At 41.9% G+C, this 25,043-nt stretch overlaps 1 protein-coding gene across 3 annotated transcripts; it reads left to right on the top strand.

Moving 5' to 3' along the window:
* The first annotated feature begins 2,529 nt into the window (after positions 1-2,529).
* On the top strand, positions 2,530-16,000 carry TRMT6 (tRNA methyltransferase 6). Of its 3 annotated transcripts, XM_032419819.1 has the most exons (11): positions 2,530-2,800; positions 6,892-7,019; positions 8,222-8,331; positions 8,879-8,970; positions 9,100-9,183; positions 9,447-9,571; positions 10,307-10,665; positions 11,050-11,135; positions 11,968-12,070; positions 12,174-12,260; positions 13,602-16,000. In XM_032419819.1, exons 1-11 carry the CDS (start codon positions 2,673-2,675, stop codon positions 13,791-13,793), a joined length of 1,494 nt encoding a protein of 497 aa, XP_032275710.1. In that variant the 5' UTR covers positions 2,530-2,672; the 3' UTR covers positions 13,794-16,000. The 3 variants fall into 3 exon arrangements, with proteins under 3 accessions (XP_032275710.1, XP_032275711.1, XP_032275712.1); XM_032419820.1 differs by lacking the exons at positions 11,050-11,135; positions 11,968-12,070; XM_032419821.1 differs by lacking the exons at positions 2,530-2,800; positions 8,222-8,331 and having other exon boundaries at positions 6,898-7,019.
* Positions 16,001-25,043: the final 9,043 nt, after the last annotated feature.

The raw sequence follows: 25,043 nt of genomic DNA, 5'->3' as shown, positions 1-25,043 counted from the left end.
TATGTGGGAAAAAAAAGAATGTATTAACATAGTTAATAAGAGAAAATTAATGTATTCTAGTTTGAGATTAGCAAACAGGCCTGCAACAGTGTACACTATGGTAATAGGAGATGTAGCCTCAAACACTCCGCAGTTACCCTTCTAATTCCCATCTCTCTCTCTTTTTTAAGTTTTTATTTAAATTCCAGTTAGTTAATACGCAGTGTAATATGTTTCAGATGTACCACACAGTGATCCAATATTTCCATACAACCCTGGTGCTCACCACAACAAGTGCATCCTTAATCCCCATCATCACCTCTTTCACCCACCCACCCCTACCCACCTCCTTCTAGTAACCATCAGTTTGTTCTCTATAGTTAGTATGAGTCTGTTTCTGGGTTTGTCTCTTTCTTTATCCCCCTTTTGCTCATTTGTTTCTTAAATTCCACATATGAGTGAAATCATATGATATTTGTCTTTCTCTGACTGACCTATTTTCCTTAGCATTAAACTCTCTAGCTCTATCCATGTCATTGCAAATGGTCCCATCTCTTTTTAAGGTATACCCATGGTGTTTCACCAAGTATACTGAATGTTCATGGGATAAAAATAAAATACTGCACCTGTTTGCAAGGAGCTCCTACTATAGCAATGAAAATAGGACAAGTAATTAACTCTGAGATGACCTGTTTGTAGTGTTTTAGACTTATAAATGCACATATAAAAGAGCAGCACTGGCTGAACATAATCCTGACCTGTGACACTAGGAATACATCATCATAGCCCCTTATATACAGTCAATCCTACATGTCATATCCACTTTTATCAGAGATACAAGGATATTCTTACATAGGCAGCTAATGTAGACCTTTCTGGGGAAGCAAAGGAGTGGGACATGGTACATATACGTTTCAATCTTTCTTCTCTGTAGAGTTAAATGAGAAAGAAGTTAAGTTTCCGGAATTAACAACTTCTTAAAAAGACAATAAAAGAAAGATCATTTCCAGGTCAATACTGATTAGATAAATTTAGTTTTTAGATAAATTCATTGGAATGCAATGGTTTTTTTTGAAAATATTTGTTATTTGTTAATATATTTGTTAATATATTATAACCCTTTTTTTGGCTAGTTCTCTCTTCACATTTTTTGTTTTGTACATAGCAAGATACTCATTTTTTTTTTTTTTAACTCAAAGATAGTTCTGGCTAAGTACCAAAGATTCAAAACATAAGTGACCTTTAAAATGGGTTTTAAAAAAACTCATATGGGTGGAGCACAGGGCATTTTTAGGGCAGTTAAATGATTCTGTAGGATATTATAGTGGTGGATATATGACATGCATTTGTCAAAGCCCATGGAATTGTACTACAGAAAAAGTGAACCCTAAATAAACTCCGGACTTTAGCTAGTAATAACGCATCAATATTGGTCCATTAATTGCAACAAATGTAGCACACTACTGCAGGGTGTTAACAAGGGGAACCGGTCTGAGGGGAGGGAAGAGAAAATATAAGGGAATCTCTGCACTTTCTGTGCCATTTTTCTAAAACCTAAAACTGTTCTAAAAAATAAAGTCTATTTTTAAAAATAGTTCATATCCTAAGGATAGAAAGAAATAAAGAATCGATCCGTACACTGTAGTGCAATTCTTCACAAAACACCATATCCAAATTTGTCTGAAGGGATTTAATTAATAAATAAGTTAATACCCAAACAAGTTCACGATGTTAGGACAAGACAAAACTGATAATCGTCCAGACCACATCGCAAGTCAGGAAAATGAAGCCCTGAGAAACTGATCAAGATTCAAGTTGTTTGGTGGCAATACTGAGCTCCAAACTCCGTCTTCAGACTCCCAAGATGAAGCCCTCCTTCGAGAACGCTACATGCCATATACTTCCCAAATGAGATAACAGAGGGAGAATAACTAGTAAAAATTCCAACACAAACGCAAGAAATAGGACTGCAGAACTGAGTAAAGGAGCCACCGGGGAGGGGAGGGTCTGCTGTGCTTCGTTAAATACCCTACTTCATTTAGGTCTCCTCAAGCTGTTCTTACTTGCAAAAAATAGAGGTCCCAAAGCTCTCTCGGTTCTCAGCTGGGCAGGTTCCTAGTGGCAGCAGGTACGCCCCGCCGGGCTCTCCCCTCCTCCCGGAGAGGGGTGGGGGGAGACAGGTGGGGCCAAGAAGAAACAGGTCTGAGCTCCTCAGGTGACTCCTGCCCAAGTCCCTTCAGTTGCAGTCCTCCTGACGTCCTCGCGCGGGGGCCGAGTCTCACCTGTTGGAGCAGCCCGGGTGCCTCAGTTCCCCCCCCCCCCGCCCCCGACACCTCGCAGCCTCGCGGGAAAACCTTTACCCACTCAAGCTGAACTCGTCAACTTCCAAATTCCTTTTTGGCGCGTATGTGACGCAACTTCCGTCCAAGGACCCGCGAGACAAGAGGGGCGGAACAGAGTGCAGCCAATCAAAGAATTCGGCCAGACGGAAGCCGTGAGGTTGCCGGAAGCTGTCCCAAGGTTCCGACCGGAAAGCGGAAGCGGCTCGCAGCACGTGGGGGCGGTGCCGGTCGTAGGGTTCTGCGTCCACTCGGCTTGTGGTAGTGAAGCTGGCCGCGGCGACAGCGGAGCACGAGGGGCGGGGCGCGGGGGGCAGGAGAGACGCTGCAGAGCGGGGAGACCGGCTGAGCTTCATGGAGGGCTCAGGAGAGCTGCCGGGCCCACAGCCACCGCATCCTGGGGACCACCGCATCCGCGACGGCGACTTCGTGGTGCTGAAACGGGAAGATGTGTTCAAAGCAGTGCAAGTCCAGCGGAGAAAGTAAGTCAGGTTGTTGGTCTTAGGTGTCTCCGTCCCCATTTTCTCGTTACCCCTTCCCCCCAGAGCCCCTCCCACCAGGGTCCCATTCTTGATTCTGTGGATCCCCAATCTCCTCTTTCGTTATTTCCTTTTGGTCTTCCTACAGAGGCCTTTTCCCCCAACGTCCCATTCTCGGCCCTCGGGGTCTCACCTATCACTCCTGTCTTCCTGCAGAGTGCTCCTTCCATGGTTTCAAACCTGACCTTCTGCCTTCAACATCCCTCTCGATCTTTCCACAGGGTCCCATTTCCATTCTTGCCCCTCGGATGCTCAGATACCCTCCCCCCCTCCGCACGCTTACCTTTCCTTCTGTCCTGCGGTTCTTCTAGGTCCGTGATATGTTCTCTCCAGTTATCTCACAGAACCCATCAATCATCCTTTGATATCCTTGCTCTCAGGGTCCTCCCCTCCCCTGCCTTTTCCCCATAGACCATCTTTTCTCCCTATTCCCTCAGCAGGATCAATCCCACAAAAAATGAAACCTCTCCGACCTTTTCTGTCCCTCGGGCTCTTCTCTCTATCCAAACTGGAATAACTGTTTACGCGTAATAACGTTGGAGAGCAACTTCTCATAGCACGTAGGATCACTCTAGGGTTCCCTCACTTTACAGGAAGGGATGCCAGGTCTAGGAAAGTTAAATTCCCCAAAAACAGTTTGCTCAAGGTCTCAAAACTTGAAATTAGGCTTGATTTGTGAACCTGCTGATTAGTTACAACTCTATTTTAATAGTAGAGAAGTGGGAATTTTTGGTAGCTTCTTGGCAGGGGTGGTGAGGTTGTTAAACTCCAAAAGCTCATTAATGCTGAAAATGTATTGAGATGTTTCAGTTAATTATCTGAAAAGTACAACCAAGCTTTCTTTTGAGTTAGGTTATTATAGTACTTTTGACAATGAAATAAGTTGAGTTCAGTGTCAGGAGAACAGCTTTCTGCAGACCATAGGCTAGGAAGTGGTAGATTTGGAGTTTTAAGTGCACACATGAGATGAATTATTTTACTCCTGTGTGAATCAAACTGTTGACTGGTATTTAAAGTGAAACAGGTGTGGGGCACCAGGGTGGCCCAGTCCCTTAAGTGTCTGCCTTCGGCTCAGGTCATGATCTTGGGGTCCTGGGATTGAGCCTCATGTCATGCTCCCTGCTTAGTGGGAAGTCTGCTTGTCCCTCTCTCTCTGCTGCCCCTGCTCTCTCTTTCTCTCTCTCTCTCTCAAATAAATAAATAAAATCTTAAAAAAAATAAAGTGAAACAGGTGTCATTAGAAAATAGGTTAACAGTCCCCAAAGCACCTTGCTGGTGACAACCAAGTTTTATTGCACAAGAATCAATTTAGTAAAGGCAAGGAAATACAGGGTTGGGGGGGGTGGGTGTTCCCTTTAGTCCAGAAATATATCTGCATCATTTTCTCTTCTAATCAGAAATTCTGGTTAGAAATATGGGTCAGCCTTCAAGTATATAATTTTTGGAAAGAGCCAATACTAGTTATTTAAACTTTTTAATTGAAGTATAGCAGTGCAGCAAGGTCCTTGTAAGTTTGATGAATGATACCAAAGTTTACACAGCTTTATAATGACCATACAGGTGAAATTTTGGTTTTTCTTTCTTTTCTTTCTCATACTTTTAAGTTGCTTAATTTTAAAGGTTTTTGTTTTGTTTTGTTTTGTTTATTTATTTGACAGAGAGATAGAGAGTACAAGTAGGCAGAGTGAGAAGCAGGCTCTCTGCTGAGCAGGGAGCCCGGTGCGGGACTCTATCCCAGGACCCTGGTATCATGACCTGACCTGAAGGCAGACGCTTAACCGACTGAGCCACCCAGGCACCCCTAAGTTGCTTAATTTTAAAATGTGGTTGTTTGAGTGTGATTGTTAATGTGTTCTTTTAGACAAGAGCTTTTTCATTACCAACAAGGCAGATAGTAACATCTTCATTTCTAAAAAGTACTCTGTAAGCACGCTAGACATATTTACTTGGAAACACTTTTCACTACTTTTCTTGGTAGAAGCCAGTGCATTAATTTCCATTTTGTTTAGTAAATGACCCTCTGAACTCATCTACATTCCAGGGCAGACTCTCACTTCACTCTTCTTTGGGTCTGTACACATCTGGTTGGGCAGAAGCAATATGACTCATTGAGAAGGAGACTCTGCAAATCCCACTCCTTCTCAGTGAAGACATGGCACCACATTCTTCTGACTGGGCCCCACTTTCCTGACTGGGGCTGTGACCTCTTGTCACGCATCAGTTTGAGCGACCCACCCTTCTTTGCATATCAGACCAGCTGCCAGATGGTAAACCCAACCTGGCTCAGACTCAGTGTTTCATTAGCACCAGGGTGCTCAAGGGATGAGAGTATGGGGTGCACATCTGGGCTAAACTGAGTTTCAACTGGATTGACTGAATTTATGTCAGCAAATATTTTGAGAGTCTATTATGTTCTGTTATGTTATAGAAACTGGGCACCTAGCAAAGAATAAGAATTGACCCTATCTGGATCACTTAGGATCTCACGGGAGTTCACTCAGATGATTCAGCGAGGAGATTTAATGAAGATGTGACACATACACATACAGTGGTGTGGCAAGGTTTAGAGAGCCAACAGAGAATGGTGATGCACCCAGGGTCTAGCAGTAGTGGGAAACTTTTGGCGAGGGAGTCTGGGTGATGTGGTCTATGCATTTGTCGTAGACTCCTGGGGCACAGAGAAAGGAAAAGAAGGTATGGGTGGGGCACAAACAAAATTAACCAGTACGTGTCTTCCAGGATTCGGAGTTCTGTGGACATGGGCCATGTCATAAAACTAGGCGGGGCTTTCTGAGATCCATTGGTCTTTTCTGGAGCAGACTGTGTGATATAATGGAAGGAACCAGGCTTTGGGGTCAGGCTGACCTCGATTTTAATCCCAGCTTCCACTTTTTAACTGTGAATCTTGGACAAGATACTTTTTCCCTAAGCCTCAGATTGCTTTTCTGGAAGGAGCTGTGTCCTAGGATTACTGTGAGAATTAAATAAAATATTAAACACTGGCACATACTGCCTAGCCACTGGTCAATACTCAGGGGATATTAGTTTTCTTTTTTTGGAAAAAAAAATTTTTTTTGTTTTGTTTTTGTGGGATTTTCATTTTAAATGATAAGATAAAAATCCAGGTGATGGGGAAAGCTCATCTTCAGTAGAGCACTGTCAGTGTTAAGCACCATTTCCAAATGTATAGATTGTCAATAATGTTTATCTGTAAATATAATTTGCCTTTACTAGATAATTTTGTTTGTTTGTTTATTAAGTAGGTTCCACACCCAGTGTGAAGCTTGAACTCACGACCCCGAGATCAAGAGTCTCATTCTCTACTGACTGAGCCAGCTAGGCAACTCTGTTTTTACTAGATAATTTTGAAAGAAAATAGCCAGTTAGACCAGGTAATTTGTTAAATCCCTGTCATCTCAATGATAGTTCAATTTTGAGAGTTTCTAGTTAGAGTTGCAAGGGGTGGGGGCACCTGGGTGGCTCAGTTGGTTAAGCGACTGCCTTCGGCTCAGGTCATGATCCTGGAGTCCCGGGATCAAGTCCCGCATCGGGCTCCCTGCTCAGCAGGGAGTCTGCTTCTCCCTCTGACCCTCCCCCCTCTCATGCTCTCTCTCTCTATCTCATTCTCTCTCAAATAAATAAATAAAATCTTTAAAAAAAAAAAGAGTTGCAAGGGGTATGACAATGTGTGTCCAGTGGGCTGGCAGTCTTGGTGACTCTTTATGCTATACAGGAAATCCACAAAGCTGTGAGTCTGGACATCCTGTCAGTGCAAATTGGAGTCAGACCAGTGCCTCAGAAGAGGAAGGTCTTCTGTCCTTTTTCTCCTTCCAAATTCAGTGTTTTTGTAGGTTCTTACTTATTTTATGTCTCTGCCCCAACCCAGTTCTCTCTGGTTCCTTTGTCAGTTTATGTTCAGAGATAATGCTACTGATCATTCTTTATGGAGACCAGTTTTGAAATAAACTTGATTGAGCCTATCTTTTCTATACTGAATGCAAATGAGATTCAGCTAATTGCATTTTCTTCCCTAGAAAAGTAACTTTTGAAAAACAGTGGTTCTATCTGGATAACGTCATTGGCCATAGTTATGGGACCACATTTGAAGTGACCAATGGAGGAAGTCTTCAGCCTAAGAAGAAGAAGGAAGAGCCTACTTCAGGTGCACTACTTTGGGTATATGAAATAGGTGCTCTTGAGCTGGCTAGTCTGAAACCTGTCGGCCCCAATTCTAAAATGCTAACCCAGGCTATCCCCAAGGAAATTTAAACTTATAATCTAAGAACTGTAGCTTGGTAGAATGAAGCAAGGTCTGCCTTTGGCTTTGGAATTCTGGCTCCAGCCCATGAATAACTGGCTTTCTGACTTTTGGGCCAAGTTTTTAATCCTAGAAGAATCCTTGCTACTTCAGTGTAAAAGCAGGTAGAGTCCTTTCAGTGCCCCGAAGTTAGATAACAACTGCAGGCAGTTAGCATGTCAGGTAGAGTTAAGAGTCTGGCTTCGAATTTAACTGACTAGGTTTAAGTTCCAGTTTTGTCACTTGCCTTGTAACCTTAGGCAGGTCACTTGGTTTCTCTAGGTCTTGTGTCTGCATCTGTAAAATGGAGCCATAAATACATGTAATGCCTAGGCTGTAGCCAGTGTTCAGTCACATAACACATAGGAAGTTCTTAACAGTGCCTTGCCTGTAGTGAAGGCCCCATAATTTTAGTTGTTATTGTTAATTAAAATTAAATATTTCAACAGTTGTTTAAATAAATGTACGTAAAATACTTTCTTAATAAAATAAAAATAATTCATTTTTAAAATCAAGTAACTAAAATACTATTGAAGTTTTGGTTCAAACCAGTTAATTAAATACTTTTAAACTAACCTCCATAGTTTTATTGAGCACCAAATATGTGCCAGGCATGATTAGGCACTGTCTAAATCATCTCATAAAGTGTACCGAGCAGTGGGGAACACCAAGAATAAGTAGACAGGCAGACAACACACTTGCAGATGGTGATGTGTGCTGTGAAGATGGTCAAGCAGGGAGGTGTACTGGAGACTGATTGGGTGAGACGTGGCTGAGACAATGAGCTCAGCCCAGAGGGATGGGAAGGACCTAGAGCTCTGTCATGAAGGCACTCCCAAGTGGAGGGAGCAGCGGGTGCCAAAGCCCTGTAGTGAGCTTGGGCTTGGTGTGTCTAAGGAACAGAAGGGTAGTGTGGCTGAAGCAGTGGGGTCAAGAAATGAGGTCAGAAAAGGTCGTCAGGGGCCAGAGCATATACAGGATGGGCTGGATGTGGACATGAACTTAGAAGAAGAAAGATTTTACATAACTTCAGATCATAAATGTCATTAAGCAATTTCCTTCCTTAGAGACCAAAGAAGCAGGCACTGATAATCGAAATATAATTGATGATGGGAAATCTCAGAAACTTACTCAAGATGACATAAAAGCTTTAAAGGACAAAGGCATTAAAGGAGAGGTAATATTCAAAGGATGTTGTGTTTTGCTTTTGTTTGGTATTGAGGAAATTGCTTGGATTTTAAAGCAGGATTTACTTAAGGTGAAATGTAAAAATACTGTTTTCCTCTTAGAAATAGCTTGACATGTACATGCCATTCAGTAGATCAAAGATTTCATTTCTTATATGCAGGAATGTAAGTGAGTGAATTACTGATATTATTAGCAAAAGAGAATTTAATAGCTTAGTGCATATCAGAGCTTAACTTGGTTCATTTTCAGTAATGTTTTCAGCCAGTGTCTTCAGGAAGGACAGTTTCCTTTACTTCCTTTCTCCCTTTATTATGTAGCTCTGGGTTTTTTTACCCTGTTTTAAGTGCAGTTAAAGGTACTTGTGTTTTAATACAAGTTCTAGATAGAGTAAAAAATGCAGTTTATTCATTTGGACTTCTGTGGAAAAGGGACTGGAAAATCAGACCTTTGGATACATTCTAGGGTAAGAAACCTTTGAAGTTATCATTTCAGTGGAAATAAAGTTTCAGGAAATCTGCTTGCTCCTTTTCTTATAGGAAATAGTTCAGCAGCTAATTGAAAATAGTACAACATTCCGGGACAAGACAGAATTTGCTCAAGATAAATATATAAAAAAGAAGAAAAAGAAGTAAGTGGATTTTGTTCAAAAAGGATGAAAGCATTAAATCTTTAAGGATTTATAAAATGTATATTATTAAAAATAAAATATTTTTCAGCCAGTTTTTAAAAACAGATGTCCTCTTTTTTCTTCCCCCAGGTATGAAGCCATCATTACTGTTGTGAAGCCATCCACCCGCATTCTTTCAATTATGTATTATGCAAGAGAACCTGGAAAAATTAAGTACGCTTTGTTTCCTTTCAAAAGTATAATTGGGGGAAAATATATCTTTAAGAAAAGTCATGATTTTAAGTAAAATGAAAAACTTGCTCACCTGCATAAAGTGTCCTCCTACCTCATGAATTGTAAGTTCTTTTTACTGTTGCCTCCAAAGCAGTCTATAATCTTATCAACATAATTTTTACGAAATAAACAAAACTTAAAAAAATGATTAAAATAGCTGGCCCTGCTTAGCTAAAATAAATGAATCATTCTTTTTTCCTTAGCCACATGAGATATGATACACTAGCCCAGATGTTGACGTTGGGAAATGTCCGTGCTGGCAATAAAATGATCGTAATGGAAACCTGTGCAGGCTTGGTGCTGGGTGCAATGATGGAACGGATGGGAGGTAAGATTTAGCATTTTTAGGTTCATTAAAGCACTACCCTGACGTGAGTAGAAGGGCCTGAAAACTCAAGTGCACAGAAAGGCTGAATTACTGCAAGATTCACAAAATGGCTTGGGTAGGCCCGCACCACCCCAGTCCCTAGGACCTTCCTGCAGAGTCCACATCTCCCAGCCAGTGCTGTGTCGGTGCCCCTGGATGGCAATTGCCCTTGCCCCAACTTCAGTATCAGTGGGGATGTTTAAGAAGCCTTTGGCTGGCTTGGACCTCCAGGACAGTGATTTCAGTAAATTCTTGAATAGCTCGTTCTCATTTTATTGGCCTGAGTTGAGGGGATTAGATGAGAAGACTACGAGGGGTATATTTTGTCCTGGAGGAACACAACACAGCCTGGTTTGCCTACCCTCTCTCTAATCCTGTGGCAGATAAGAGCTTCTGACTGCCCTGATTGAGGATTGGACTGGGGGAAAGTTGAGAGCCAATTACCAATCATGTGACACCCAAATTTGCACGATCACAGGGTTTTACCATAGTGTCACGTGGAGGTTCATGTGTTTTGGAATTATATTTCTTTCATTGGGAATATTGATTGGCTGAACAGACCACCCAGGGAGCTGCATCATCCTGCAGCCCCTGAAGAGTGGAGACCTTCAGTCTTCGTACTGTGGAGGACGCTGGGGGTTTGCTGAGTCTAGAATCACCTCCATCGAGCAGCTGTTAATTTTTTAATCTCTTCAGGTTTTGGTTCCATTATTCAGCTGTACCCTGGAGGTGGACCTGTTCGGGCAGCAACAGCATGTTTTGGATTTCCCAAATCTTTCCTCAGTGGTCTTTATGATTTCCCACTCAACAAAGTGGACAGTCTCCTAAATGGAACATTTTCTGCGGAGATGTTATCTTCAGAGCCTAAAGACAGTGTTTCAGTTGAAGAAAGTAATGGCACCCTGGAGGAAAAACAGACTTCGGAACAGGAGAATGAAGACAGCGTGGCAGAAGCCCAAGAGAGCCATCATCCACCAGAACAGGAAACAATGGAAATCGTCTCTCAAGATCCAGAATATAAGGAGCCTAAAGAGAGAGGAAGCAAAAAGGATTATGTAAGTGTTAAGAGTCCCCCTAACCTTCATAATATTCCCCTCAGAGTTTGAGTTAACTTCATCGAAGCACTGAGATTTGGTTTGGCTTTGGAACATCAATGCCCAAGATAATAAATACCAAAATAGATGGAGAAAATGTGTGTGTGGGTGTACACACTGTGTGATGTATTCTTTGGGATGGAGCTTCAGGATCCAGAAGCATTGTATAGGTAGCTGACTGATTGTTCTATAACAAACGGGTTTGTGTGTTTTCAACTTCCTCATGAATGACCTTCTGTTGCTCTAGTCCAAGTTGATAAATACTGTGGAAATGTTTTGACCAGCATTTCCATGAACCTGACTGAACGACCTCAGTACATTAGTTTCTTCTTTTTCTTCTTGAAGATTCAGGAAAAGCAGAGGAGACAAGAAGAGCAAAGGAAAAGACATTTAGAGGCTGCTGCTCTGCTGAGTGAAAGAAACTCAGATGGGTGCGTTGATGAAGGAATGCAGATATCTGGGTGCTCATGGGCTGTGCTTCAAACAGATTAGAATTCTCTATCTGTGTGTCTGCTTTGACTATAGTGGGAGCAGAGACGGTGATTCTATCTTGGGTTTTTAAAGAAAGAAGGCTGCATCTGGTGGAGGTGGGAAATTGATTGTGCTGGTTTCAGAGTTTTAGAATAAATTTGAAATGTCTCCAGTGACAGTGTATCGGATGAGTCTGTGTGGTCCTGCTACGTGCAGGTGGTGGGGCATTCACATTGATGTGATGCTGGCTGACGGTAAAGGCTAAGGAAAACCTGACTGGAGACGTAGATTCTGGTAACTGGAAAGCCAGAATTACAATGTTGGATTTATTTCCAATTTTTTTTTTTTTAATCAAGAATGTCATTAAATGCTACTTAGAGTTGCCAAGCACCAAGAGAGCTTTTAATTCATTTTGTGTTTCTTAGAAAGTAATATCTCATGATTTTATGGTTTTTTTGGGAATTTGTAGAATGTTGTATTTAAAGCTCTTCCTCATGTGAGTCGTGGCAAATGAATAGATGATCATTTTTTTTAAGATTTTATTTATTTATTAAAGAGACAGAGTACAAGCAGGGGGAGTGGCAGAGGGAGAGGGGAAGCAGACTCCCTGCAGAGCAGGGAGCCCAAAGCGGGAATTAGTCCCAGGATCACAGGATCATGACCTGAGCCAAAGGCAGACACTGAAGCAGCTGAGCCAACCAAGCGCCCCAGTAGATGATCATTTTAAGTGCATTTCAAAATTTATGCTCTGCTTTGCTGAGTAGAGAATTTGTCTTAACGTTTTCCTTGCAGTTTAATTGTAGCTAGTCGTTTCCATCCCACTCCACTCCTGCTGTCTTTGCTGGACTTCGTGGCCCCTTCAAGGCCGTTTGTGGTCTACTGTCAGTATAAAGAGGTAATGCTGGAATGGAAGGGCCGGGAGTTCTTGCATCTGCGTGTTAATACTCAAATCGCAGCCCTCAAAGGCATTCTTAACAAAATTGTGTTTATACCTTTAGCCTCTGTTGGAATGCTACACAAAACTGCGGGAAAGAGGAGGGGTCATCAACCTCAGGCTGTCTGAAACCTGGCTCAGGAATTACCAGGTACGTGTTCTTCCAGCCGTTTCCAGGGAGCTGCTCTCCTGAGTCACTGGCTCTCTGCAGTAGTGCCAGAAGTTGTTAAATAGACGCCCCTATTTCCGTCTACAGGGATGGAAGAATCTGCCTGTAACTCAAAAGTGCCCTGGCTTTTCCTGGACCCTTTTCCTCCTTTCACATCAGGGTCTATTACTCTGTAATTCCAGTCCAGAGACACTTAAAATGCAAACAGTTGTGGTTCATGTTTCTCCAAGGCCTCGAGATCATTGTGGAGGGAATAACTGCTAATAGCAAAATCCCTAGGCCGACAAGAAAGTGACTCTCCCCTCTCTGCTGGGATGTCTTTGCAGCAGGTTTTCAGGATTTACTGGTGGGCCCCATGTCAGTTCAGGTCCTGTGAATTAGAAGTGAAAGGGATTTATGGGGGAAGATGCCTCTGAAAGATGAGGGAGAAAGGGAACAGGATCAGATGGGAAAGCCCTCAGATGGTGGTGGAGGTGTGATTTCTGTAAAAGAAGGGAGAGAAGGGAAGATGGGGAGGAAGAGTCTGCAGCAGGGCCTTCAGAATGTCTCAGCCAGGATGATGGGAAACCCCAGAGCAAAGATTGCCTGTTAAAGGAGCCCTGTATTGGGCAGAAATGTTGCGGTCCTGGGTACCCATGCTCAGTAATCGACTTGGAGCAGCCCATGGCCTCCCTGGGTGTGAATGCTGCAGAGGATCCCAAAGGAGCCTCAGCTACAGGCTTTCTGCTGCCTGAACTCCTCACAGCCAGTTCCCTCTTGAAGGGAGATCTGAGGCAGCACCTCCATGGCCGCCACAGGCCCTCCCCTGCTGCTTGGACCTCGTACTACTTTCATCCAGGATACTCAAAGCCCTGAACGGAACCTGCCCTTCATGGCAGTCATCTTCTTGAGCTATGGTAACAGCAGAGAAGAGATTTTGTCAGAGTTAACAAGGTATCAGGGAAGGGAAGCTCTGGATATATGTCCAGTAGCTACTTCTCCGTGGACCCAAGCTCCACTGTTGGCCATGAAGCTTCCTGGAGCCAATAGGAAGGAAGCTATGCATAGGCCCAGAGTACTACACAGACATTGGCTTGTTTGCCACCAGGAACTTGCCTCAGGTTTGAGAGCAGCAGCTTCAGTTTTATTTTTCACAAGAAAATCATTTAAACCATTCTACACTTTTATCTGCACTATCACATGAAGGAGGGAGCTCTTTAGGAATTGGTCCGATTAAATCTTCAAGAGAATCTCTGTCATTTAAATTCTCATTTCTGGCATGTGTATTGTTATCATGTGCTTTATCTGTTTAGGAAAACATGAATGTCTTTCTGTCTTGATTAGGTTTTGCCAGATCGAAGTCATCCCAAACTACTGATGAGCGGAGGTGGGGGGTACCTTCTCTCAGGCTTCACTGTTGCCATGGATAACCTTAAAGCAGACCCCAGTCTCAAATCCAACGCAGGCACTTTAGAATCACACATGACTGAAGAACCAGCAGCTAAAAAACGGAAATGCCCGGAGTCTGACTCTTAACCTTTCAAAAATTGCTCTGATTTTTGTCCTCAGGCGTTACACAGTTTAGTAATTAAACTTTAAATGCCATTACTAATTGTTTTCTCATCTAAAAGTAAGTCTATACACTTGTTCCTGGGAAGGACGAGTCAGCCTTTTGTCCACCTCTGGCACGGATAAATTTGGTCTGTCAGAACATCGAGCCAAAATACCCAAGCCTGGGTGTATGCAGTGGACTGGTATATATGGCCAATTCTGTTTATTTCACAAAAATCCTTTAAGTACTTCTAGTACTCTGTGAAAATATCTTGAGAATTTAGACATCCTGAAAATATATTTATATAAGACTTTGTTTATATGTTAAGCTAAGTGGAATAACGCAACTTACCTAAAACTTGGGTACTGAAAGAAAGAATTTGTGGAAGAAATTTCTTGTGTTCATTCCACTCTCTTCAACCTAAGCAATATGGATGTGTGAGGGTATGAGATTTACAGTACCAAAAATATCCTCCTTGTTCCCTCTAGTCTAATAAACTTTGTTAAAACACTAGATTTTTTTATTTTAATAGTTGACAACTTAGGAAAGTTCTGAGTATTTATTGTACTGCTTTTTTGGTCAATACACAAAGGTGTAGTAGGGTACTTTTTTGCGTTAATTTGCCCATCTCCTCATTCTTTGTTGCAGGTGTGAAGTGTCTAGAATTTTTGTGTTCTATTAAATTAAAGGAAACAGCAAAGGTTTTTTTTCCCCTATCCAGAGACTTATGGAGATAAACACACATACAGGTTTATGGTTGTTGGTATACACACACATATATATATTTATATATACGTATGGAAACAAAGAGAATGCACTATTTATATGATCTATGACAAAGTTTAGTGCAGGGCTTAGACCAGTTCTCATTGCATTAGTGTCACTCCTTGTCAAATGTATTTTAAAGTGCCTTTTTTGGTGATTATTAATGCTGTTTGTTGAGCTCTGGCATGATTAGGTGGTTAGCCTTTCTAAGCTCTGAAAACATATAATCAAATTTGGTCATCTCCTGCAGCCAAGGAAAGTATTTAGAGTAAGCCATGGCTCTTGTCTTGCTCAGTAAACATGCTCATAGTGTGTATTGTTCACATCGTTATAGCGTAGATGCTGATCATCCAGCAGGGAGCATCTCAGAAAAAAAGAAATTACGTTTTCCTAATAGCATGTACTATCCTGATAATGATCAGTGTGATTACCAACAAGTACTGTTTTGATTCCTTTTTCTTAAAACAGTTGCTTTTAAAGAATAAAAGTGTTTCCTATTATTTGTCTGATTTACATTAATGATGGGGTCAGTGACGCCACATTCACTGGCTTTCAGCTGATGGCGACACGTGATCTGTATAAGGCAATGGGCCCAAATTGACACCTCACTGGACATGTCCTTGCAAACAGTCGTCACCCACATACAACCAGTCACGTTTTGTCAAGGAGAACTGCACAGACTGGATTCAGTAGTGGCTCGTCTCCACTGGTTGCTGTTTGAATCCTCTCCTCCTTGGGATTCATCCAGTTTTCAAGGCCCACCTCATTTCATTCATTATGGAAGTCTGCACTACCAAAGCATTGTGTGCCCATGTAGCCAACCCTGGACTTGACTTGTGAACTCATCTCATGTACCAGCAGCAGAAGTTAACCTTAACCTGTGTTACTTTTCCTCTTGCGTATAATTTACTTCATCTTTAAGGACTGATGTTTAATTCAATAACTTGAGAACTTAGTGTGTGCCGGAATTCCCTGGAGGGCTTATTAAACCCAGATTGTTTAACACCTCAGTTTCTGATATAGTAGGTCTGGGGTGGGACAGAAGATTTGCATTTCTAGGAAGTTTCCAGGTGATGCTGCTGGCCCAGGGACCACTGCTTGAGAAACACTCCTGTGTGTGCACCCACATCAAGAGCGCAGCAAAATACATGATGCTTTTGTCTTGTTTGTAAAGTGGACAATTCTATGACTTCTGGACATCTAGCCACCAGGAGAGTTATGTGAAGTAACACTTTAATGAGTAGTAATCAAAAAGACAAAAGTCATTTTGTGGTGTCCACCGTATTTCTTCACTGGATTAGGGTACTTGGAAATATACAGTGGTGCCAATTAGATGATTTTTTAGCTTAGACGCACACTAAAATTGTGTGAAGCATATCCCCCCTCCAGCTTTATTGAATTATAATTGACATGTAACATTGTGTAAATTGGGGCACCTGGGTGGCTCAGTTGGTTGAGCATCTGACTCTTGGTTTTGGCTCAGGTCCTGAGATCGAGCCCTACGTCAGGCTCTGCGCTCAGCTGGGAGTCTGCTTGAGGTTCTCTCCTTCTCCCTCTGCCCCTGTCCCCACCCCCGCTCATGTGTGCTCTCTCTCTCTCTCCCTCTCTAAAATAAATCTTAAAAAAATATATATTGTGTAAGTTTAAGGCATATAACTTATTTGATACACTTAAATATTGCAAAGTGATTACCACCATAGCCTTAGCTAACACCTCCATCCCATCACATAATTACCATTTGTTTGTGGTGAGAATGTTTAAGATCTGTACTAGCAACTTTCAGTATATAATGCAGTATTGTTAACTATAGTCACTATGCTGTATATTAGATCTCCAGAACTTACTCATCTTATAACTGGAAGTTTATACCCTTTGATCAAATCTCCTCAGTAGCCCCCCCCCCCCCCCCCCGCCCCCAGCCTCTGGCAACCACCATTTTACTCTGTTTTTACGAGTTTGGTTTTTTATTTTTTTTTTATTTATTTTTTTTTTTTTTAAAGATTTTATTTATTTATTTGAGAGAGAGAGAATGAGAGAGAGCACATGAGAGGGGGGAGGGTCAGAGGGAGAAGCAGACTCCCTGCCGAGCAGGGAGCCTGATGCGGGACTCGATCCAGGGACTCCAGGATCATGACCTGAGCCGAAGGCAGTCGCTTAACCAACTGAGCCACCCAGGCGCCCACGAGTTTGGTTTTTTAGATTCCACATTCAAGTAACATACATATTTGTCTTTCTCTGTCTGGCTTATTTCACATAGCACAATGCCCTCAAGGTATCCAGTTGTCACAAATGGCAGGATTTCCTTCTCATGGCTGAATAATGTTCCATTGTGTGTAGATACCACATCTTTATCCATTCATTCATTGACAGACACTTAGGTTGTTTCCCTATCTTGCCGATTGTGAATAATGCTACAGTGAACATGGGTGTACAGATACCTCTTCGAGATACTGATTTTGTTTCCTTCAGATATATATCCGTATACAAAAGGTCTATATGCTTACACTCCCTTCTTGTGTTTTATGATTTTGATTGCACAATTTATTTTTTCATACTGTGTATCCATTAACAAATTATTGTATTTACAGTTATTTTTAATCCTTTTGTCTTTTAACCTTTGTACTGGAATTATAAGTGATTAACCCACCACCATTACAATATTCTGAATTTATATATCAGTGAGTTTTATACTGTTTTCAATTAGCTGATTAGTAGCTTCCATTTTAGCTTAATGAACTCCCTTTAACATTTCAAGTCAAGCTAGTCTAGTGGTGATGAACTTCAGCTTTTTGTCTGGAAAACTCTCCATTTCTGAAGGACAACTTAAGAGTATTCTTTTTTTTAATTTTTTATTCTTCTTCTTATTTATTAACATATAATATTTGTTTCCGGGGTACAGGTCTGTGATTCAACAGTCTTACACAATTCACAGCGCTCACCATAGCACATACCCTCCCCAATGTCCATCACCCAGCCACCCCATCCCTCCCACCCCCCCCACTCCAGCAACCCTCAGTTTGTTTCCTGAGATTAAGAGTCTCTTATGGTTTGTCTCCCTCTCTGGTTTCGTCTTGTTTCATTTTCCCCTCCCTTCCCCTATGATCGTCTGTCTTGTTTCTCAAATTCCACGTATCAGTGAGTTCATATGATAATTGTCTTTCTCTGATTGACTTACTTCGTTTAGCATAATACCCAACATAGAGTATTCTTGAGTAGAGTATTCTTGATTGGCAGTTTTTTGGCTTTTTTCAGCACTTTGAATATATCATCCCATTTCCTTCTGACAAGGAGAATTTCTGCTAAAAAATTCACTAGTAGTCTTATAGGGGTTCCTTTGTAGGTAACAAGTTGCTTTTCTCTGGCTCCTTTTAAGAGTCTCCTTATCTTTAATTTTTAACAATTATAATGTGTCTCGGTGTAGCTTCATCTTATTTGGTACTCTTTGGGTTTCTTGGATCTGGATGTCTGTTTCTTTCTCCAGGTTAAGGAAGTTTTTAGCCATTATTTCTTTAAATAACTTTTCTGCCACTTTCTCTTTCCTTCTGGGACCCAGATAATGCATATGTTTGTCCACTTAATGGTCTCATAAGTCCCTTCATCTTCACTCTTTTTCGTTTTTTAAATTTTTTGCACCTCTGATTGGATGAATTCCACTGCCCAGTCTTTGAGTTCATTGATCCTTTCTTCTCTTTGATCTATCTGCTGTTAAACCCCTATATTGAATATTTTAGTTCACTTATTGTATTATTTAGCTCTATGATTTCTTTGTGGTACTTACTTATATTTTCTGTCTTTTGAAATTCTCACTTTGTTCATGACCTGACCATGGTGAGCATTTTTATGACCATCATTTTGAATTCTCTGTAAGATAAATCACTTATCTCTCTTTAAGATCTGTTTCTGGACATTTGTTCTTTTGTTTGGAACACATTCCTCTGTTTCTTTATTTTTTCTTTACTCTCTATGTTGGTGCTTACATATTAGATATGACAGCAACCTCTTCCAATCTTGACAAATTGGTCTTGTGTAGGAGATAAGCCTCACCAGTCAGCTCAGTTTGAGCTCCTGTTTGTCAAACCTTTGTGATTGTTGGGGCGCTTGGGTGGCTCAGTTGGTTAAGCATCCAACTCTTGATTTCAGCTCAGGTCATTATCTCAGGGTTGTAAGATAGAGCCTTGCATCGGGCTCTGCACTGGGCATGGAGCCTACTTAAGATTCTCTCTCTCCCTCTGCCCCTCCCCCCCAAGAAAAAACCTTTGTGATCATCTAAACCACCATCTTTGTTCTTAGTGATCCCAGTAATTGAGTGTGTGCCAAGACCTGCAAATACCCCAAAGGGGAGAATTATTGTCAGCACCTAGAAGCAGGCTGATTAGCAGCCAGGTGGTGTATCTAATATCTTTATTTGAAATATATTGTTGCCTCTAGGCTAGTGTTAATTTTTGTAAAATAGATTACAGGTTTTTCTTGAACTTAAGTAGCACAGGTCAGATGGCAAGAAATGTGAGTCCCTGAATAGCTACTGAAAGAGTAACTGATAAGCTATTAATTACTCCCATCAACATTTACTAGACACCCTCTGCTTTTTGATCCTTTATGGAGAAGAATCAAATCTTTGAAGTATAGGAAATTAATATGTACTCTCCTCCCCCCTCCCATTCTCCCCTCCTCCCTTTTTTTTTTTTTTCCTCTTATATAGTTCCATTAATAACCTGGAGTTGAATATTTGTGGCGGAGACCATGTGGCCCTCAAAGCCTAAAATATGGGGGGGGAGGATGGGTTAGCCCGGTGATGGGTATTAAGGAGGGCACGTATTGCATGGAGCACTGGGTGTTGTATGCAAACAATGAATCATGGAACACTACATCAGAAACTAATGATGTATGGTGACTAACATAACATAATAATAATAAAAAAAAGCCTAAAATATGTGCTAGGCGGCCGACTAAGAGATGTGCTGACGGTGGATGTAAGGGAAGTGAGAGGGAGTGTGTGGTGAAGAGAGCAGGGGAGCAGCACTTTGGAGCAACCACATCAGGGAGCCGGTTTGGAGCAAGCCGCGACAAAAGACATAAAGTGAAATCCAGAGCTTCACGGTCCTCTAGGCCTCCGGGCAGAATTTGACATGGGCGACCCCTTTCCTTGCGACAGCTTTCTCACCTGGCTTCTAGGACACAACTCGTTTGGTTTCCCCCCTCCCTTTCTGGCTATTCTTCCTCCATCTCTGTTTCTGGTTCCTCCATGTTGACATGCCCCAGGGCTTAGCAGTTGCACCGTTGCCCTTTTTTGTCTACACGCTGCTAGGTGTAGGGTGGTGGAAGGATTTGGGGTCTGAGCGAAGAAAAAGATATGACCATGAGGTGGCAGTAGCACCCACATGCTTTACTGAGTGGTGGCCCTCCTCGGACAGGTTAACAAGGGAGGGGGTGTTTTTCACTGCAGGAATCTGTCTAGAAGCCACACCATGGGGTTACTTCTCAGAAGAAGAGGAGGGCAAGGGAACCCCCAGGGAATGGGGAATTAAAGAGGGCCTTCTCGTGTTTAGGTGGAGTCTCTGGGTCTGATAGCTCTGAAGGACAGGAGTCTTAGAACTTAAAAGGCTTGGCATCTGATAACCACTAGGCCCTTTCGATCAATGGTCAGCAGATGCCGGGTATATGCTGAAAGTATGAAAAGCAGATGGACCCTAAATGTCTAAAAGTTTGCTTATTTGGGCTCTATTTAAAAGAAGTAGATGTGAATGTAAGACCTAAAACCATAAAACTCCTAAACACACACACACACACACACACACACACACACACACACACACACGGTAAGCTCCTTAACATCAAGCTTGGTCACGATTTTTTGGATTTGACACCAAAAGCAAATGAAATAAAAGCAAAAATCAACAAGTGGAACTACATCAAACTACAAAGCTTCTGCACAGGGGCGCCTGCGTGGCTCAGTCAGTTAAGCGTCTGCCTTCAGCTCAGGTCATGATCCTGGGGTACTGGGATCAAGCCCTGCATCAGGCTCCCTGCTCAGTGGGGAGTCTGCTTCTCCCTCTCTCTGCCTTTCCCCCCTCTCATGCTCTCTCTCTCAAATAAATAAAATCTTAAAAAAAAAAAAATTTAGTTCTAGATATTTTATTCTTTTTGATGAAATTGTAAATGGGATTTTTTTCTGAATTTTTCTTTCTGATAGTTCATTGTTAGTGTATAGAAACACAACAGATTTTTGTATACTGATTTTGTATCCTGTAACTTTACCGAATTCATTTATTATAACGGGTTTTTTCTGGTGGAGTTTTTAAGGTTTTCTGTATGTAAAATCCTGTCATCTGCAAATCTTGACAGTTTTACTTCTTTCTTTCCAATTTGGATGCCAATCCAATTTGGATTCCAATTCTTTTCTTACCTAATTGCTGTGCCTAGGACTTCCAATGCTATGTTGAATAAAAGTGGCAAGAGTGGGCATCCTTATTTTATTCCTGATCTTAGAGGAAAAGCTTTTAGTTTTTCACCATTAAGTGGGATGTTAGCTATGGGCTTGTCATATATGGTTTTTATTACGTTGAGGTAATACCTATACCTATATATCTATACCTACTTTGTTGACAGCTTTTATCATAAATAAATGTTAAATTTTGTCAAATGCTTTTTCTACATCTATTGAGATAATCAGATGATTTTTGTCTTTTATTTGGTTAATGTGTGTCATGTTAATTGATTTACAGATGTTGAACCATCCTTTTATCTCTGGAATAAATCCATTTGATCATGGTGTATGATCCTTTTAATGTATTGTTGAATTCAGTTTGCTGAGGATTTTTGTATCTATGTTCATCAGGGATATTGGCCTGTAATTTTCTTGTGTCCTTGTCTGGTTTTGGTATTAGAGTAATGCTGGCCTCATAAAAATGAATTTGGAAGGATTTCCTCCTCTTCAATTTTTTGGAACATTTTCAGATGAATTGGTATTAATTCCTCTTTGAATGTTTGGTAGAATTCACCAGTGAAGCCGTGTGGTCCTGGACTTTTGTTTGTTGGTAGGTTTTTGATGATTAATTCAACCTACTTACTAGTAATTGGTCTGTTCAGATTTTCTAATTCTTCATGATTCAGTCTTGGAAGGTTGTATGTTTTTAGGAATGTATCCATATCTTCTAGGTTGTCCAATTTGTCGGCATATAATTATTCATAGTAGTATCTTATGATCCTTTGTGGTGTCTGTTGTAACAGCTCCTCTTGCATTTCTGATTTTATTTATTTGAGCCCTCTCTTTTTTTCTTGGTAGGTCTAGCTATAAGTATGTCAATTTTGTTTATCTTTTTAAAGAAGTAGCTCTTTGTTTCGCTAAACTTTTCTATTACCTTTTTAGTCTTTATTTCATTTATTTCCACCCGATCTTTGTTATTTCCTTCCTTCTACTAACTTTGGGCTCCATTTATTGGTTTTCCGGTTTTAAATGCCATCTCTATGATGATGACTCCCACGTGATGTCTTTACAACAGATCCTCCCCCTGCCCCTTGAGCTCCAGGCCCGTATACCTGACTCAACACCTCCACTTGGGTGTCTGGTCACATCTTAGACTTAACATAACCCAACCTGAATTCCCCGTATCTTCCTTCCCAAGCCAGTCCCTCCTACAGTTCTCCCTACCTCTGCTGTTCCCCGTTGCTCAGGCCTAAAGCTTTCATCCTTGACACCTCTCTTTCACTTATGCCACACCAAATCCTTCAGCCCTACCTGTCCTCTGTCTCCAAAATAGATCCATAGTTTGATGACTTCTCTTTACCCCCAGTGCCACACCCTGGTCCAAGCCATCACAGTGACCCACCAGGATTATTGCAGTGGTCTCCTTACTGGTTTTTGTGTTTGTGCCCGGGAGCTGGAGTGTTGTTATCACGTAAAGCAAATATTGTCAGTCCTCTACTGAGATCTCTCCAATTGCAAAAGCACAAGGCCTTACCAAGGGCCTACAGAGCCCTGTGTGATCTAGCCCATGCCACTTCACTTCCTATGTCCTCCACGTGGGCCTCCCTGCTCATCTTCGAACATACCAACCACATTACTGTCTTGGGGCCTTTGCACTTATTGCTCTCTGCCTGAAGTGTCCTCCCCCAAGGGGTCCACATGGCTTACACCCTCACTTTCTTTAGGTGTTTTACTTTCTCAGTGAGGCCTGCTATGTACCCAAGTGGCTGGTTTCTGGGCTACAGAGTAGTAATTATTGTAGTTAGTCAATTATTTTAGCACCCGAAATCTCCCAATTATACTACATTTTACAGTGATATGTTGTGTATTTTCATTTTGTAATGCTAGGACCCTTTCTCTCCTCCTGTTCCATCACTATGCCTTAACTCCTCCTTGATAAAATATTAGAAACCATGACAGTTAAAATATTCAAATAGGAGAAGAACTCTAAAATACAGATGGTTACGTCTGTGGAAGGATTTGGGAGGAGAGGGTCACAGGCCGTTGTTTCTGATAGTATTAGATACCTAGGGCCGCCCTAACGAAGAATCAAAAACTGAGTGACTTAAAACAACATAAATGTGTTGTCTCACAGAAGTTCCAAATCAAGGTGTCTGCAGGGCCATTCTCCCCCTGAAAGTTCTAGGGGAGAATCTTTCTTTGCTCTTCCAGTGTCTGGTGACCCCAGATGTTTCTTGGCTGGTGGCAGCCCAGCTTCAGTCTCTGCCACCATCTTTATGTCTTCACGTGACATTCTCCTCTGTGTCTATCCACATTTTCCTTCTCTTATAAGAACACTGGTCATATTGGATATGGGCCTACTCTAATGACTTCATCGTAACTTGATTGCATCTGCAGAGACTATCTTCAAATAAGGTCACACTCACAGGTGCCAGGGGTTAAGTCTTCAACATAACATTTTGGAGGACACAGTTCAACCCACTATATGCTTTTCAGGACTACTTGATGTCTTGCCATCAACATATATTACTTTGATCAAAAGAGGAGAAAACAGTGGCCTGGGTAGTCCTTGAGTTCATCTTAAAGAAAAGGTGGCATGGCATCCCCAGAGATCCTAATTGCCCTCTGCTGGCACCATGGATCAGGTGGGATTTCTTGAATGTCTCCTGTATCCTTGATAGGTCATCTGTGCCTACACATTGCCCCGCCCTGAGGTGTTTGCAAACTAAACGGAAAGGACGTGCCAGTGCACAGGACATCAACAGGAAGCCAGGACCATGCAAGGCTATGCTCCACCTGCCAGCAGCCGGCAGCTTCTCATGAGCAGTGCCGTGTGTGTGTGTGTGTGTGTGTGTCACCTGCCAGGCTAGCATTTGGTGCATTGCCGTGTTTTGCCTTCCCTTATCCAGTGAGTAAATCCTTATTTGTCTTGGGCCCTTGAATCCTCTTTATTAGGAAGTGATTTTGTTCTCTGCTGAGCTGCAATAGAGAAAAAGGAGAGATGTGTCTACTGCAATGTGTTAAGCATTTCTTAGTAACTTGTATCAAGATGCGGTAACACAAAGGGTTATAATGGCAGTACCTTAAATATATTTGCCATAATATAAGCTTAGCTTTGGATGGTTTCTCAGGTTGCGGTCCCCCAGAAGCCGACCCTGAAATAAGTTGAGGACAAGCAGTTTATTTGGGAGGTGATTCCAGGAAACATCAGTTGAGGTTACCAGTAGGAGGTGGGACAGGGAGATAAAGACAGCCTAGAAAGGGTATATTACCAAGCGGCTCACTGCTGTGGCACCTGGGGCTCAATCCCTTCGGAGGCACCATTGGTGAGGAATGAGATGACAGGTCAAAGAAAGGAGAAGAGGACATTTTCCACCTGTCTTGCCATAGGAAGCTAGCTGCGGGGTTAATAATGGTAGCAGCCAGCATTTCCTACACCATGCCATATGCCAGGCACTATTCTGTTTTGCATACTCCAATCATCCTCGTAACAACCTAGTAAGGCAGGTATTCTTATTTTACTGATGAACCTGAGGTCCAGAGAGGGAAAACAACCTGTCCGAAGTCATACAGCTACTTAGTAATAGAGTCAGAGCCCTGTCTTCTTACACAGTAGAAATCAGACAGGCCCCGAGGGCTCAGGATCTGTCTGGACTAGCCCACATGTTCCGATTCCCAGTCCAGAGTTCTTCCCATTATCCAGGCTCTCTCCTCCTTAGCCCTGAACAATGACCCATGGCTGGCTACTCCCAGAGCTTTCCAGATAATAGGATTTAAAAAGTAAATGTCTTATGGTCGTTTTTGAAATCTTTTCTTCAAGCCTATTTAATAATCTTTCTTTACCCTGAGGGAACAGATGTCTTTTCCTGTACTCTCTCACTTTATATCGTGGACGTTCTCTTACTTCCAAGTTTTGCTTTTTTTCCCCTCTTCTGCATCCAAAGACCAACAAATCCTAGTGCTATCTTTTAAATTTTACTTTAAAGAATAGATTTGAAAATCACACTCCTCCCTGTTAGCCCAAAGGAAGCTAAGAACAAGAAAC

The sequence above is a fragment of the Phoca vitulina genome, unplaced genomic scaffold (genome assembly GCF_004348235.1).
Source record: "Phoca vitulina isolate PV1807 unplaced genomic scaffold, GSC_HSeal_1.0 scaffold22, whole genome shotgun sequence".
Lineage (NCBI taxonomy): Eukaryota > Metazoa > Chordata > Mammalia > Carnivora > Phocidae > Phoca > Phoca vitulina.
The sequence above is the reverse complement of the archived record's forward strand: the minus strand, read 5'-3'. Positions and strand labels throughout refer to the sequence as shown.

Bases quoted from the DNA above. Each gene is read 5' to 3' on its own strand.
- TRMT6 (XM_032419819.1), top strand. From the start codon at position 2,673: ATGGAGGGCTCAGGAGAGCTGCCGGGCCCACAGCCACCGCATCCTGGG. The intron at 2,801-6,891 runs GTAAGTCAGGTT...TTTCTTCCCTAG, and splicing joins GTGCAAGTCCAGCGGAGAAA to AAAAGTAACTTTTGAAAAAC. The intron at 10,666-11,049 runs GTAAGTGTTAAG...TTCTTCTTGAAG, and splicing joins GAGGAAGCAAAAAGGATTAT to ATTCAGGAAAAGCAGAGGAG.